Below are 16690 nucleotides of genomic sequence, written 5' to 3'. Positions count from 1 at the left end.
AGGTGGCGTCTTTGGAAAGTGATGAGGTTTAGATCAGTTACTCAGGGAGGAGCTCTGTGTCCTGTCCATATGAGAGGAAGAGCAACAGGGACTAGACAGAGAGATCATGGTGTGAGGTGGACAGGGGGCCCTTGCAAGAGTCTTTGCTGTTTAGACTTCTACCCTAAACTGAGTTAGATACACCTTTTTTCTTAAGAAAGTAGCCTGCCTCAGGTATTTTGCTACAGTACTGAAAAGCTGACTAATACAGACAGTAAAACAATCCCCTCTCTTGGCCAGTGCTGTGGTGTAGCGAGTGAAACCACTGCCCTGCAGTGCCAGCATTCCATATGGGTGCTGGTTTGAGCCCTGGCTGCTCCACTTCCTATCCAGCTCTCTGCTGTGGCCTGGGAAAGCATAGAAGACGGCCCAAGTGCTTGGGCCCCTGCACCCACGTGGGAGACAGGGAAAAAGTTCCAGGCTTCTGGCTTTGGATTGGCCCAGCTCCAGCCATTGCAGCAATTTGGGTAGTGAACCAGTGGATGGAAGACCCCTCTCTGCCTTTCAAGTAAATAAATAAATATTTTTTAAAAAAATCCCCTCTTTACCTTACATTTCTTTCCTCCTGCTCTCAAATCCACTCCAATACAGGTTTTGCCTTCACCATTTTATGAAGCAACTCTTGTCAAGATCATACTTATCTTGCCAAGATCCCTGGTCAATTCCCTATTCTCATCGTAGCTCCCTTTTCTGCATCTCATACTGATACTAAGCACGTCCCTCTTCCTTCAGACACTTGGTATCATGACACCACACTCTGGTTTTCTCCCCTACTTAATGGTCCTTGCCCTTCATAATCTGATGTGATGGCACATCCTTCTTTCAGAAATAATCAGTCAAGAATGGGCATTTGGCCTAGTGGTTCAGTTGTCATTTGGGATTCCAGTATCCCACATAGGAGTGTCTGTGTTTGCATCCTAGCTCACTCCCAATTCTGGTTTCCTGCCAATGTCCTGGGAGGCAGAAGGTGATGGCTCAAGAAGTTAGATCCAGGCCACCCACTTAGGAGACCTGGACTGAGTCTTGGACTCCTGACTTTGTCTCGGCTTAGCCCTGGCTGTTTCAGGCATCTGGGAGTGAAGAAAGGATGGCAGATCTCTCTCTCTCTCTCTAGCTCTGCATTTCAAATAAAATAAATAAATAAATCTTCAAAAAAATTAAATCAGGTCTCTGAATGAGAGGAAGTTCTTCTATCTATTTAATACTTACACTCTTCCTTGGTGATCTCAACAAGTCCCATGGTGTGAAATATCATAAATATGCTAATTCTCCTAACTTCAGACATGACCTTACCCCTCTTGGCTCTAGATCCATAAATTCAACAAAGTACCTAACATCTCAATAGGGACTAAAGATGTCCACAACAGAATTCTTAATGGTGCAAATTCAGCCAGCCTTTACGAATACCACACTGTACACAAACGATTACTCCTCCAGTCTTCCCTGCCTTGGCAACAGTGTCACATCTTTTTTTTTTTTTTTAAACCCACAGCATCTGTTGGTACTAGGGTTTTTTGTTTTTGTTTTTTTAACTTTTTTTAAATTTATTTATTTGACAGGTAGATTTGTAGACAGTGAGAGAGAGACAGAGAGAAAGGTCTTCCTTCTATTGGTTCACTCCCCAAATGGCCGCTACGGCCAGCGCTGCACTGATCTGAAGCCAGGAACCAGGTGCTTCTTCCTGGTCTCCCATGCGGGTGCAGGGGCCCAAGCACTTGGGCCATCCTCCTCTGCCCTCCCGGGCCACAGCAGAGAGTGGACTGGAAGAAGAGCAACCAGGACTAGAACCCGGCACCCATATGAGATGGCAGCATCACAGGTGGAGGATTAACCAAGTGAGCCATGGCACTGGCCCCCAATGACGTCACATCTAACCAACTGCTTAACCCAAATAATCTCGAGTCACACTCGACTCCAACCTTTGCTCATTGCCATGTGCAGTTAACCAGTACAACCAGCTCATGTTTTATTCCCACCATTCTTCAAATGCATTCTCTAAAGGAGTCAAAAACATCAAGCACTTTAAAAACTTAGTAACTTCATTCTATATTTTCCATTTACGCCTCTTCCAACATTTTGTTTAAATTCTCACTTTATCTAAGCTGGAACTCCCTCAGAGAAATACTTCTTACCTATTGATATTCCACTAGAAAGAGTAGAACTTTCAGCTTGGCCTCGAGACGGTGCATGGGGTTCCATGACGCTATCGTCTAACAGATGTCTTGGCCCTGCATTTGGGAATGTTGCACTCTTAAACTCTGCTGTGTTCATTTTATGAATGAAACTGGAAACAGAGAAATATTTTTCAATTTTTATACTGGTACTAATTCCAGCTACAAAAGACACCTTTATATAAAGATTCAGAATATAAAAGATTTACCTGCTACCCTGAATTAATTTCTGAATTCCCATATACAGATTTTACTATGAAAGCTTCAAACTAACAGTTTAGGTAAACTGTTATGGAAACCTGGCCATATTTACCCACATAACTAGAACATTTTTTTCATCTTCAGCATCAGGTCCATTCAAAAATTGTTTTACAATTAGTTTTGGTGAAGTCATAAAATTTTTTCAAAAACGATGGCAAAGGTGAATGTGGGACCCTTTTCTGAGAAGTTAACATTGCAGAACAAATACAGTTAAACAAAATATTCATTTCCTTTTATTTGTATTTGGTTATAAAGAGTAATTTTTATAGAACTTAGTTTACTACTTATTTTGGTTTTGATAAACAATGGCTGTCCTGATTCAAAAGGAAATGGTGTATCACTATCCTGATTCTACTTATGATGGCTCTTTGTAAAGTTCATTTATCTCCCCTAACTAATGAAGAAACAATTCAGAAAACCTCATTTCTAAACTCGGAGACTGAAGAAACAAATGCTTATAGTAAACAAGATGTTTTACTCCATCATAACTCTTGTCTTAAGGAAAAGAGGGAATAACATCAACTACACACAACTTATACACATGAAAGATAATTAAAAATGCTGACTTATAACCCAAGCTATGGCACTTCCTATGTCCATGTGGAATCAGATTCCGTGGGGATGGGGGTGTCTGTGGTAGCAAGGCTCCTTCAGCGGCCACACTCTTCCTCCCACTCTGTGGCGATGCCCCCACTTCGGGACCTAAGGGTTAAATTAAAAAGAGGCAGGAGGTGGGGGGCAAGAAGGGGATAAAAGGAAAAATGATTATTTTACTTTTAATCCTTTGATATTACAAAAATGGCTTAAAATGTAATGTTAACGTTAGCTCTATTTAATTGTCTTAAAGATGAAAAATACTTCCTTCCAAGTTCTAAAACACAAAATGCCAAACAAAACAAATCCACTAATTTATATCTGTCTTTCTTGCACTAAGTAGAGGCAGTGTAAATATTTCTCCTGTTCACACAGGTCGAAGCTGAATTAAGAGATCAGCTGGGGCCGGTGCCGTGGCACAGCAGATGAAGCTGCTGCCTGCTGTGCCAGCATCCCATCTGAACACTGGCTGGAGTCATGCTGTTCCACTTCTGATCCAGCTCCCTGCTAACGGCCTTGGAAAAGCAGTGGAGGATGGCTCAAGTGTTTGGATCCTCACTAAGGGAGAAGCTCCTGGCTCCTGTCTGGCCCAGCACTGGCTGTTGTGCCATTTAGGGGTGAACCAGTGGATGGAAGACCTCTCATTTTCTCTCCCTCTCTCTGACTCTCAAATAAATAAAGTAATTTAAAAAAAAAAAAACAGATCAGCTCAGGACTTCACATCACAGATGAAATCTGGATGAATTATTCTGAGTCCTAGGTTCAGCACTCTTTTAACTTGACACACTACTTTTTCACTCCTAGCTTCAGCTTCCTCTTAGACAAAGAACATGTAAGGTAGGTCAAACAGCTTCATTTGGAAGTTACACGCATACTGACATAGTTCAGGCTTATGGGTAAAAAACAATTTAAAAGTACACAGATTTATAAAACACAGCTTTTAAAAAAAATTTATTTGAGGCCAGTGCTGTGGCGTTGCAGGTAAAGCTGTCACCTGCAGTGCTGGCATTCCATGTGGGCGCCGATTTGAATCCTGGCTGCTCTACTCTTCTGTGGCCTGGGAAAACAGTGGAAGATGCCCAAGTCCTTGGGCCCCTGCACCATGTGGGAGACCCGGAGGAAGATCCTGGCTCCTGGCTTTGGATCAGCTCAACTCCAGCTGTTGTGGCCATCTGGGGAGGGAACCAGTGGATGGAAGGCCTCTCTCTCCCTGCAGCTCTGCTTTTCAATAAGTAAATAAATCTTTAAAAAATTATTTATTTGTCTTAAAGATATAGAGAGAAAGGAGGAGAGGAAAAGAGACTGAGATTGTTCATCTGTTGGTTCACTTCTCAAATGCCTGCAAAAGCCAAAGTTGGGTCAGGATCCTTGAACCCAGTTGGGATCTCCCATGTGGGTGGCAGGGACCCAAGTACTTGGACCATCACCTGCTGCCTCCCAATCTAGGAACTAGATTGGAACCAGAGGAGCCAGGAGTCAAATCTGCACTCTGACATGGGATGGGGGCATCCTATCCGGTGGCTTAATCTGCTATGCTACAATGTCTGTCCCAAATCTCACTTTAAAGATGAAACAGAAATGCAAATTTAAGAGTTTTAAAATGAGTATTTTTTAAAGCTTAAAAAAATGTTTATTTTATTTTCATCTACTTGAAAGGTACAGCAAGAGTGAGAGTGAGACAGAGAGAGAAAGAAAGAAAATGAATGAATTGTCTTCCCTCTGCTGGTTTACTCCCTAAATGCCCACCACAGCCAGGGCTGGGCCAGGGGCCAGGAGCTCCATCCCAGGGACTCAAGCACCTGAGCCACCAGCTGCTGCCTCCTCAGTGCATTCGCGGGAGCTGGATCCAAAGGTGAGGTGGGACCGGATCCCAGGCACTCCAATACAGGGTGTAGGCTCCCAAAAGGTGGAGGTGGGACCGGATCCCAGGCACTCCAATACAGGGTGTAGGCTCCCCAAAGGTGAGGTGGGACCGGATCCCAGGCACTCCGATACAGGGTGTAGGCTCCCCAAAGGTGGAGGTGGGACCGGATCCCAGGCACTCCAATACAGGGTGCAGGCTCCCCAAAGGGGGAGGTGGGACCAGATCCCAGGCACTCCGATACAGGGTGTAGGCTCCCTAGGCAGTGGATGAACCTGCTGTACCACAAAGTCTGCCCCAAATACCACTTTAAGAAAGGAACTAAAAGCAAATATAAGAGCTTCAGACTGGAATGTTCATCCTCCTCCTACAGCCATGGCTTATCCCCTCACTTCTTCATGTTTTACTAGATAGGTTTTCAAATATGTTTAGAAGATACGCTATGAAGCTAGTGTCAAAGTCTGCATTGGGAATTTTTATCAATTATTTCTTTATGTTTTTGATTACCTGTGGTATGCATATAATATCCCCATTGTAATGCAACAGGTAAAGCAGGAAGTATCATTTTTATATTTTTAGTAGTTGGTCCAATATTAAACATTTAAAAAAAGTTACTAAAATTGACTGTCATAAATTGTTCAAAATATTGTAATTTTCCACTGAGACCTAAAAAATTCTAGTGTAATCAAATTTCACTGTCTAGAACAATGCATTCTTAGTAATTAAAAGATGAATATGATATTCACAAAATACCTATTATTTTGTCACACCTATTTTTCCTGATGAGGTAGCATTATTTATTTTTATATCACTGACAAACTTCAAAACAAGTTTCTGATGAAAAACAAACCCAGAAAGGACTGAGATCTTAATACCAAAAGTATATTTTACACACAGTACAAGACGTGCTAACTATTTATTTAATTTGGAATTCATTCCTTCTTATTAGGCAATCTGATTTATTTGATGATGAGAGAAAACCACACACTAACCTACTAAATCTTCCCTGGAGGCAGCAGAACGTGGTGTGCTTGTCCCTGGTTCTATCTTTAATGAAAGCCTGAGTTTTAAAAAGAAAAAACACATAAAATAATTAACACAACAAAAATGTTAGTCATGTATTTTCTCACAAAAACAAAACATTTCTGTGGAATAATTTAATTTATATATTTTTCTTCAAAAGCAATTTTTAAGATGTTAAGTCTCCTATTTCTTTCATAAAAAGCTGATCTTATAGTTACTACAGGACATATTAAAGGAGAGGAAAAACATCAAAAAGTTGTATTTAAAAACACAGTCATCCCAGTTATCCACCCCAAAGGTCCAAACCATTCAATGCATTTAAAGGTACTTGATAACTGAACTTATCTTGACATATCTAAATTTAGGAACAATCACAAAAATTGTTAAATAAATTATGCAAACTGTCATCTTTACTGGATGAAGTACTGTTAACACTGAAAATTTCAAAATACCCTGTTTAGAACTAACCATCTGACAAACCAACTAACACAACTCATCAAAAGAAAGATCTACACAAATAAAAAGGCTGTCTGGGGGCCACTGCTGTGGCATAGTAGGTAAAACTGCAGCCTGCAGTGCTGGCATCCTATATGGGTACCGGTTTGAGTCCCAGCTGCTCCACTTCCGATCCAGCTCTCTGCTATGGCTTGGGAAAGCAGTAGAAGATGGCCCAAGTCCTTGGGCCCCTGCACCCACAAGGGAGACCCGGAAGAAGCTCCTGGCTTTGGATCGGCACAGCTCTGGCCATTGCAGCCATCTGGGGAGTGAATGGAAGGCCTCTCCCCACCCCACCCTACCTCTCGTAACTCTGCCTTTCAAATAAAATAAATAAATCTTAAAAAAAAAAGAAAAAAAGGCTGTTGGGAAAATTCCTAGTAAATTCCTGCCTAAGTCAAAGCTTATTAGTTGTTAGTTAAGTTCTATTTAGGATAATATTTCCAGGTTTGAGTCCCATGGCAAAGAAATTATGGTTCCTAGCAGTGGAAACAATTTCAGGATGGAGGAGTTGTGGAAAATGCTTTAGGGCCATATATGAAGGCTAATATTTCTAAGAATGACTGAAAATTAATAAAGACTGTTGAACATTACCTTACAAACTAGAATTTTTAATGAAATTGTAAAATACATATGGCATACATAATGATAAACAAACCTATTATAAATTATTTTCTCTTTGATAACCTAAGAGGGAATTATATATGCTTATATTTCAACTATTTGACAATGTAAAATGCATGGATTGAATAGATATTTGATTAACTAGAACACTTTATTTTTTACAGGAGTTTATTTATGTAAGCTACAGACGACACTGCATTCATTCACTTGACAAACATCTGTTGAACACCTGTTTTGTGTTGGGGACTGTGCTCGGCACTAGAATATCACAGAGACTAACGCAGACATGATACTTCTGCCCTTCTGAAGCTTACAGTCTAGTGGGTGAAGACCAACAGAGCAAACAGAGTATCTACAATGTCCTAACACAGCACTAAGACACAAAGGAACGGAGGGTTTACTGAGTGAATCACACTGCTATTTGCAGCAGCTAATAGCTGACAGCAGTGTAAAAAGCAGCAGCATCTTAACTAGCAGAGAGGGGAAGGCTACTGAGAGTGAGTTGCTGATACAATCATCAGAGCATGTCCAGTATTAACTGAGAAAGGGTGTCCTCCTGACTGAAAGCCATGCATGCAATCCGTACTGTCTCTACTAGCTGCGCAAAACACAAGTCTTTAGATAAGTAAGCTGTCACCTGTATCTAAATATATATGGACTAATTTCAACAGGCTCATGCAAACCAACAGTATTGTTAGAAAAACAATCCCCTTTCCAACAACACAGAACGCTGTACTTCCCAAGGCAGGCAAGTAAACCAGTTTTTGCCGCCCCCTTCTTTTGATGGTCCTACCTCTGGAAGGCCTTTCCTTACCCTTCACGTGGGCCTGCCTCCTACTCAACTGCTAAGACTTGTCTCCTGAAGCCCTCACGTTCCTGCTCTACTTCTCCCACCTAAAGCTGGTTAGGTCTCCTCCTCTGTTTCCCAGGCATGCTGGCCATATGGCTAGTGCAACACTGTCTGAAAATGTTTGTAATCATTGGTCTTGTGGATATGTCTTACATGAGACTGAGTTACTGGAGGCCTAGAATATCTCAATCTACTTAGCGTCAGTCTTCCGAAAAAAATGAAGGTATCTTATGTCACCTTACAAACAGAACTAGTCAACGGCTTCGATGGCCACATCTATCCATTTAGGAGAGCAACTATCAGATTAGCTTCAATAATATTATACTTTTACTCCTGTCAATAAAAAGTTACCATTCTCTGTAAATGTTCAAAATTTTCTTAGACTCCACATCTACTTAATAAGCTTTAATTCCTCTTAAATCCAAGGATAAAATTTCCAATCAGGTAAAAATTTAATATTTACTTAGATGTGTAAGAAATCTGTTCTATATCTCACTTGACAAAACCTATATGTTTCTTACCATGTAAGTTCTATGTCAGTAATAAGAGAGAGAGGAAAAACCATAGAAAATACAGACACAGATCACTAAACTTGAGAAACTGGTAACTCAGGGCACAGAATTAAACTCTAGCCATACAATGCTGATAAACTGACCTCATGTATTTTCAAGTAAGTTGTCATGTAAAAAATTTTGTAAAATAAAAGTTGGTGTAGAAACATAAAACACTAATAAGCCATGGGGGAAAACACAGCATTCAAAGTGTTTTGAAAATTAATAAAATTTTAGGTACAGTTAAGTATCTAATACAATAAAATATCCAGAGCTGAGAAAAGCTAATTTTTAATTAGATTCTGGAATTATTTCTAGCCTTTTAATGGGACTAATTTTGTTCTGCAGAATTAAAAAATAAACTGTTAAAATCTATAGAACAATGAAACATAATCACTACCCAAAGGGTAAGAAAAACATTTTTATATAATATCTTAATAAAGAAAAACAACCTAATCTCTTCCTTTGATACATTTCAAAACCATGGTCTTCAATTGGAAAAATATTTGTGGAAAACACTAAATTCAATTTGAAAGCATGGGAAAAACAGACACAACAATGATAAGCGATTTTAGAAAGATTAACAATAAAGCTAAAAGAAAAATGCGAAGCTTCAAGAGACATAAGCTCTCCATTCTTTGATCTTTTTGTTGAAACAAAATGCTGAGCAGTTATGATGTAAAGCATACCAATGAAAGAAATAGTAACCTAAAAATAGCCTCTCCTTGAGAAAGACATGGGTATCAACTATTTTAAAAATTTTTCAATAAGGGACTTGTTATAATACAGAGAACATAATAAATATGGTGCTATATAGGAGAAACATGTCTCTGACCTACAGGCAAGAAGGGTCAATACTCTCAACACACAAAAACAACTGAAAATAAGATCAATGATGTATCAAAAATTATCATTAAGAAACAAGTAATGTTTCTTTAATATACTGTTTCATTAGCTTTTCCTATTAAAACATAAATTTTCATAAAAACTCAATGATTGGATATAGTTCAAAGTAAAACTATCAAATATCAGCTTTCTACAACTTAAAACATTTTAGCCATAGAACACATGAGTTATTTGTAAATTGGCTAAATTATATCAAGTACTTTTTTTTTTTTTGGACAGGCAGAGTTAGACAATGAGGGAGAGAGACAGAGAGAAAGGTCTTCCTTCCATTGGTTCATCCCCCAAATGGCCATCACGGCTGGCGTGCCGCGCCGATCCAAAGCCAGGAGCCAGGTGCCTTCTCCTGGTCTCCCATGCGGGTGCAGGGCCCAGGCACTTGGGCCATCCTCCACTGCCTTCCCGGGCCACAGCAGAGAGCTGGACTGAAAGAGAAGCAACTGGGACAGAATCTGGTGCCCCAACTGGGATTAGAACCCAGGGTGCTGGCGCCGCAGGCGGAGGATTAGCCAAGTGAGCCGTGGTGCTGGCCTATGTAAGCACTTTTATCCTTGTAAATATGACACTGGATTAGGCAATTGAATGATACATTATAAAATGTAGATGTTTAGGGGCCAGCACTGTAGTGTACCACATAAAGCCACCACCCGCAGTGCCAGCATCCCATATGGGGTGCTGGTTCAAGTCCCAGCTGCACCACTTCCAATCCAGCTCTCTGCTATGGTCTGGGAAAGCAATAGAAGATGACCCACATCCTTGGGCCCCTGCACCCATGTTGGAGACCCGGAGGAAGCTTCTGGCTCCTGGCTTTGGACTGGCACAGCTCCAGCCACTGCGGCCATCTGGGGAGTGAACCAGTGGATAAAGACTTTCTCTCTGCCTCTGCCTCTCTGTAACTCTATCTTTCAAATAAATAAATAAATCTTAAAAAAAAAAGTAAAAAAAAAGTAGATGTTTAAACAGGAGGGAATGGGAGGATGGAGGACAAGACAAAGTCATACAAACCACTTCTGAATATCCAACTTACTTGTAATTATCATCTTCCACAAACTTTTGCAGTTCTTCTATATACTGAACAGAGTTCAGATATTTTTGAACATGAGGCAACAAGGGAATATCTAGGAAAAATGTGAGCAACAATTATCTAATACAGTACACCTTAACCAGAACTTTAAAAGTTGAGAGGAATAACTTGAAGGTAAAATAAGGTCACATGGCCCCAGCATTTACATTAATTCTACAAGGAATTCGCTGAGGCATACTTTAATGTGAAATTGAAGGCTACTCAGAAAATTACAGTGGTATGCTGTTTTGTATAGATACTTAAAAAGAAAACCCAGTTTTAACTACAAAGGCTCATATTTGAGAAACTATATAGGAAAAAAATCTGGGACTTCATTATGGTCTATAGTAGACTCTCAGCACAAGATGTGGAGGTATTTATTTATTTATTTTTAAAATTTATTTGACAGATAGAGTTAGACAGTGAGAGAGAGAGAGACAGAGAAAGGTCTTCCTTCTGTTGGTTTACCCCTCAAATGGCCACCACGGCCGGAGCTATGCTGATCCGAAGCTAGGAACCAGGTACTTCTTCCTGGTCTCCCATGCAGGTACAGGGGCCCAAGTACTTGGGCCATCCTCCACTGCCCTCCTGGGCCACAGCAGAGAGCTGGATCGGAAGAGGAGCAACCGGGACTAGAACCCGGCGCCCATATGGGATGCCGGTGCTGCAGGTGGATGATTAACCAAGTGAGCCACAGCACTGGCCAGTATTTATTTTCTTTTAAAGAGATCTGGTTCCCATTTACAAATGTGGTTTCTCTACCTTTTCCTATATAGATTTCCAACAAGACAAAATTTAGAACTTCACCTTGGTATTAGGTTTTTGCAAAATGCAAAAAAGAGATAAAATCTTACCATTGGGGCCTGTGCTGTGGCATAATCCTTGGGCCCCTGCACCCATGTGGAGACCCAGATGAAGCTTCTGGCTCCTGGCTTCAGATAGGCTCAGCTCTGGCCATTACAGCCATTTGCAGAGTGAACCAGCAGACGGAAGACCTCTTTCTCTCTCCCTCTCTGTCTATAAACTCCTCTCAAATAAATAAATAAAAAATCTTAAAAAAAAAAACTATAAAAAATTCTATCACCATATACACATTTGGGAAGTCCTCTTAAAATATGGGTGCATATAAATGAAGTTAGCTTTAAGAATATTTTAAAAATAATTACATAAAATCATTATTTTTAATAAGCTAAAAGAATATATTAACAGCCCAACTTCATTCCCTAACAAATTGAAACCATCCAAATTATTTTGAAATCCCCCTTTGCTAACCACTTGGGCTCACCTCTTTCTATACATGTCAAGGCATAAAATATACCTTGAACAAAAAATGGTTATTTACTTCATACTGAATCAAGAAAGCTAGACCAGGGGTGAGTGCTATGGCACAGCAGGTTAAGCTGCTGCCTGGGATGCTCACAACCCATCTCTGAGTGCCAGGTAGAGTCCAGCTATTCTGCTTCCCATCCAGCTGTCTGCTAAAGCTCCTGGGAAGGCAGTAGAAGACGGCCCAAGTACTTGAGTCCCTGTCACTCATGTGGACATCAGGATGGAGCTCCAGGCTCCTGGCTTAAATCTGTTCCAGCCCTGGCTGTTGCAGTCATGTGGGGAGTGAACCAGCACATGGAGACCTGTCTCTCTCTCTGTTTCTCTGTGTCTGCGTCTCAATGTCACTCTGCCTTTTAAATAAAACAAAAAACTAATCAAAAAGCCAGCCAAACTCTTAAAAAAAAAAAAAGGTGGTTTACTGTCACTAGGCTAAATGGCCTCAGTTATTTTCTTACTTGAAAAATAAGAACTATTTATGTAATAGATGAAGGCAATCAAGTGAGATGAAGATAACAGAAAGTAATTTAGTAAACTATAAAGGGCTAAACAAATGCGCAGTGGCAGTATTAAATATGTACTGTTCTTGTGCTTTGTCAGCAAAGCTGCTACAAAACAGTGCAACAGCAAAGATGAAAATGAGAAATTTTATTTTATTTTATTTTGACAGGCAGAGTTAGACATTGAGAGAGAGACAGAGAAAGGTCTTCCTTCCATTGGTTCACCCTCCAAATGGCTGCTACGGCCGGCGAGCTGTGCCCATCCGAAGCCAGGAGCCAGGTGCTTCCTCCAGGTCTCCCATGCGGGTGCAGGACCCAAGCACTTGGGCCATCCTCCACTGCCTTCCTGGGCCACAGCAGAGAGCTGGACTGGAAAAGGAGCAACCGGGACAGAATTCGGTGCCCCAACCGGGACTAGAACCCAGGGTGCTGGCGCCGCAGGCGAAGGATTAGCCTTGCGAGCCGTGGTGCTGGCCAAAAATGAGAAATTTAAATATTAGAAGCTTCAATTCTTTAAAAACAAAACGGATGCTGAATAGCAAATAGTGTAATAACATAACTAATATTTTCCTTTAAGCTGCGATAGAAGAAAAAACTCGGGGCTGGTGCTGTGGCACAGCGGGTAAAGTCGCCGCCTGCAATGCATCCCATATGGGCACCAGTTTGAGTCCCAGCTGCTCCTCTTCCCATCCAGCTCTCTGCTGGGAAAGCAGTAGAAGATGGCCAAGGACTTGGGTTCCTGTACACGTGTGGGAAACCGGGAAGAAGCTCCTGGCCCTGGATCAGCACAGCTCTGGCCATTGCGGACTGAAGACCTCTCTCCCTCTCTCTTTGTTAACTCTGACTTTCAAGTAAACAAAGAAGTCTTAAACAAAACAAAACAAAACAAAAAACACTGATGTTTTCTGCTGTGTAAAAGGTGGTCATCAACAGGTGTGACTGAATCATGGAGCAACAGGAGGATGGTGGCTTAGCATTATGTCCCAGAAACTTACCATATTCACAGGACTGCTGTAAATCAGAAATTATCCGAAGAATGTTATTCATTAAATTTGATCTTTGCTCATTTTCTAGAATGCTGCCAGTTGATGGGTATGCTGAATCAATGTATGTTAAATCTGACAGATAGATGCCTGAAACAAAATCAGATAAATCAGTGTTTTCTTACCTGTAGTTTGGAAGAGTATGACAACATAAGGGGGGGGGGCATTCATTTATAGATAAACTCCAATCTGTGCCATATCTAGGGTACACTGTTATTAATACCTTGAAGGCTTGTAAAACGGGACCACTGGAGGCTTAGCCTTCCATAAGGGCAGGGCCAGACATGCAGACAACATGTTCTGCACAACCATTTTCAAGTACTGTTTGAGACTAAAGTCAGAAACTTCAGCACACATGGAACTCAATGGAAAGAAGCTGAGTTCTTGAACCAGCACTGCCTCTGACTTAGTTGTAACAAAGACAGTGCTTTAAATCTGGACATCAGTTTTTACATCTACACAACAAGTGTTTTTCAAGTTGTGTTACAGCCTGAAGAAGTTAACTTAGCCAGCTCAGCCAGTGTTTTATATGTGGAATTATTTAACATTACTTTTACACTCCTTGCCTTGACAGCTATCATTTGTGTCATGACCAGGAAAAAACTCTCAAAAAAGTAGACTTCTGAAACAGTTCATGTGATACAAACTGAACTTTTTCCTACTCCTCCCTGCCACGTTTTCTGTATCAATGAAAAAGGCACATCCCCAAAAATGATTTGGTTGAACTACTCTCAAACATGGAAGGTCACTCATTTAAAAATATTTCCTGAGAGTTTTGCTATGCACACCTAAAACGTAGGAGACAAAAGTGTAACCAGAAAGGAAAATATGTATGTTCTCTTATAAATTCACACTCACGAACTCTCGGGGTCCAAATGCAACCAATGAGACATACCTGCTGCCTTCTATATAATCTCCACATCTTACTCTTGCTGTTCTCTTCTATCTTGAATATTTTCTAGAATTATCCTGCCCAATCAAACCTTCTAGCTTATGTATCCAGTTCAGTGTTAACTGTGTTCTAGTTTTCATAGTTTCTAAGAAAAGAATTTGGAACCCGTCTAGCCTAACTGCCTCTGCTTATAGAAGAAATTTAAATCCTCAGATAGTCTGAGCAAGCCAACTTTCGGGAACAGAGTTCGATTTCAGAGATTTTACTTGTAACACATGTTTATTTTTAAACTACATTCTATTATAGATTATCTATACTATTCAATTAGTAACTTTTATGACTTTATAATTTCTTAATTTTTTTCTATGTCTCCCAGTGAACCTACAGCCTAGGTCTCTCCTACTTCCTCCAACTCAGAGCAAGAAGAATCTGTGTCCTCTTGCCAAATATAGACTCTGATTTTGAATGTGACTGCTACTACCTCTTTCCAAACACCTACTAGTCCCCTTACTCTCATATTTGAAAAGCAAGGCAACAACAGATGGAAAGACTGATCCGTCTGCTGGTTCACTCCCCAGATAGTTGCAACAGTCAGGTCTGAGTGAGGCTGAAGCCAGGAGTCAGGAACTCCTCTGTGGTCTCTCACATGGGTTACAGGAACCTGAGCACTTGGGTCATTTCTTCTGCCTTCTCATCGCACCAGCAGGAAGCTGGATCGGAAGCACAGTAGTGATGACTAAAACCAGCATGCCAACATGGATGTTAGCACTGAAGGAGACAGCTTAACCCGCTGTGCCAAAGCCACAATGCTGGTCCCTCCTTTGTCTTTACCCAAAACGTTTATCCATGCACATAGTGTTATTTTCTTATTTTTGAGCTTTTAAACTCGTATTTTATGTATGTACCTGACATTCCCATTTCCTACTTTGGTTAGTGATACTATAAATCACTTGAGTTACAAGTCTCAACTCTCTGCTGTGGCCTGGGAAAGCAGTAGAGGATGGCCCAAGTGCTTAGGCCCCTGCACCCACGTGGGAGACTTGGAAGAAGCTCCTGGCTTCTGGCTTTGGATAGGTGCAGCTCCAGCCATTGCAGCCATCTGGGGAGTGAACGAGCAGGCGGAAGACCCCTTTCTCTTTCTGCCTCTGTCTCTCTAGTAAATAAATACTTTTTTAAAATTTCTTTTTTTAAAGATTTATTTATTTATTTGAAAGTCAGAGTTACAGAGAGAGGAGAAGCAGAGAGAGAGAGGTTTTCCATCGGCTGGTTCACTCCCCAGTTGGCTGCAATGGCCGGAGCTGCGCCGATCTGAAGCCAGGAGTTTCTTCCAGGTCTCCCATGTGGATGCAGGGGCCTAAGCACTTGGGCCATCTGTCCTACTGCTTTCCCAGGCCATAGCAGAGAGCTGGATTGGAAGAGGAGCAGCCAGGACTTGAACCAGTGCCCATATGGGATGCCAGCACTGCAGGCGGTGGCTTCACCTGCTACGCTACAGCACCAGCCCCAATAAATAAATAAATCTTAAAAAAAAAAAAAAGTTAAGGATGAATCTACTATCTCACACCATTAGTGAATAAGCATCAATGAATAGTCATGTAGTATATCTATAATGAAAGTCGGAGGTTAGAAGATGGCAGCTTAGGGACCAGCATTGTGCCACGGCAGGTTGAGTCACTGCTAGAGAGGCCAGCATCCTGTAACAGAGTCCCAGTTCAAGTCCTGGCTGCTCTGCTTCCAATCCAGTTTCCTCCTAATGTGCATGGGCAGGCAGCAGAGGATGGCTCAAGTGCTAGGACCCCTGCCACCCACGTGGGAGACCAAGACAGAGCTTCTGGCTCCTGGTTTCAGCCTGGCCCAGACCCAGCTATTGTAGCCATTTGGCAAGTGAGCCAGTCGATGGATCTCTGTCTCTCCCTGTCACTTCGCCTTTTAAATGAATAAAATAAATCTTAAAAATAAAAAAAGATTACAGCTCATCTCTCCCAGCATTTTTAATATCAGGAAATATAGGGAACATCAAAATGACTCTCTATCTGAAAAAGTGAGCAGACCTGGAAATGCTGTCTCAATCTTTCTTGGTGTCAAGGAGGGATAGGGAGCCGGTGCAGCTCCCTTTAAATTACCCACAAAAATGCCTGCTGGGCAGAACTCCCATTTTATTATCTCTCTTTTGATTTACTTATTTACATCTGCTCCTTTTTTGTTGCAAGTATTTACCTTTCTAGGTCCTTGAGTGTGCAACCCCTGATAGATCTGTGTATGGCACAGGAATTCCAAGAAATTCTGTGCAGGTAGAAATTAAGCTCAGATTTGAAATAAAGGAGATGGCTGTATCTGCAGGGCCCACCAGAAAGAACAACAGTGCAAGTTAAGGCAACAGGAGGGAAAGCCTGAGGCATGAGGTCTTATCTAGAGAAGCATCCAGCAACCAAGGGAGAGGATGGCACAGTGCTCCCAGGCTCCATTCAAACCCCAGTTCTACCACTTAGCACTT

At 41.3% G+C, this 16690-nt stretch overlaps 1 protein-coding gene across 14 annotated transcripts in view; it reads right to left on the bottom strand.

The window, feature by feature from the left end:
* RALGPS2 (Ral GEF with PH domain and SH3 binding motif 2) overlaps positions 1 to 16690 on the bottom strand; it is a 189397-nt gene that overhangs the window by 29725 nt on the left and 142982 nt on the right. For all 14 annotated transcript variants that reach the window (XM_051858235.2, XM_070077183.1, XM_070077192.1 and 11 more), the window contains 5 exons: positions 13257 to 13394; positions 10400 to 10490; positions 5919 to 5986; positions 3038 to 3173; positions 2172 to 2323 (listed from right to left, as the gene is read on the bottom strand). In XM_051858235.2, coding sequence (XP_051714195.2) covers positions 2172 to 2323; positions 3038 to 3173; positions 5919 to 5986; positions 10400 to 10490; positions 13257 to 13394 — 585 coding nt within the window. The remainder of the gene's footprint in view (positions 1 to 2171; positions 2324 to 3037; positions 3174 to 5918; positions 5987 to 10399; positions 10491 to 13256; positions 13395 to 16690) is intronic.

This window comes from Oryctolagus cuniculus, chromosome 7 (genome assembly GCF_964237555.1).
Source record: "Oryctolagus cuniculus chromosome 7, mOryCun1.1, whole genome shotgun sequence".
In the NCBI taxonomy this organism is placed as follows: Eukaryota; Metazoa; Chordata; class Mammalia; order Lagomorpha; family Leporidae; genus Oryctolagus; species Oryctolagus cuniculus.
The sequence above is the reverse complement of the archived record's forward strand: the minus strand, read 5'-3'. Positions and strand labels throughout refer to the sequence as shown.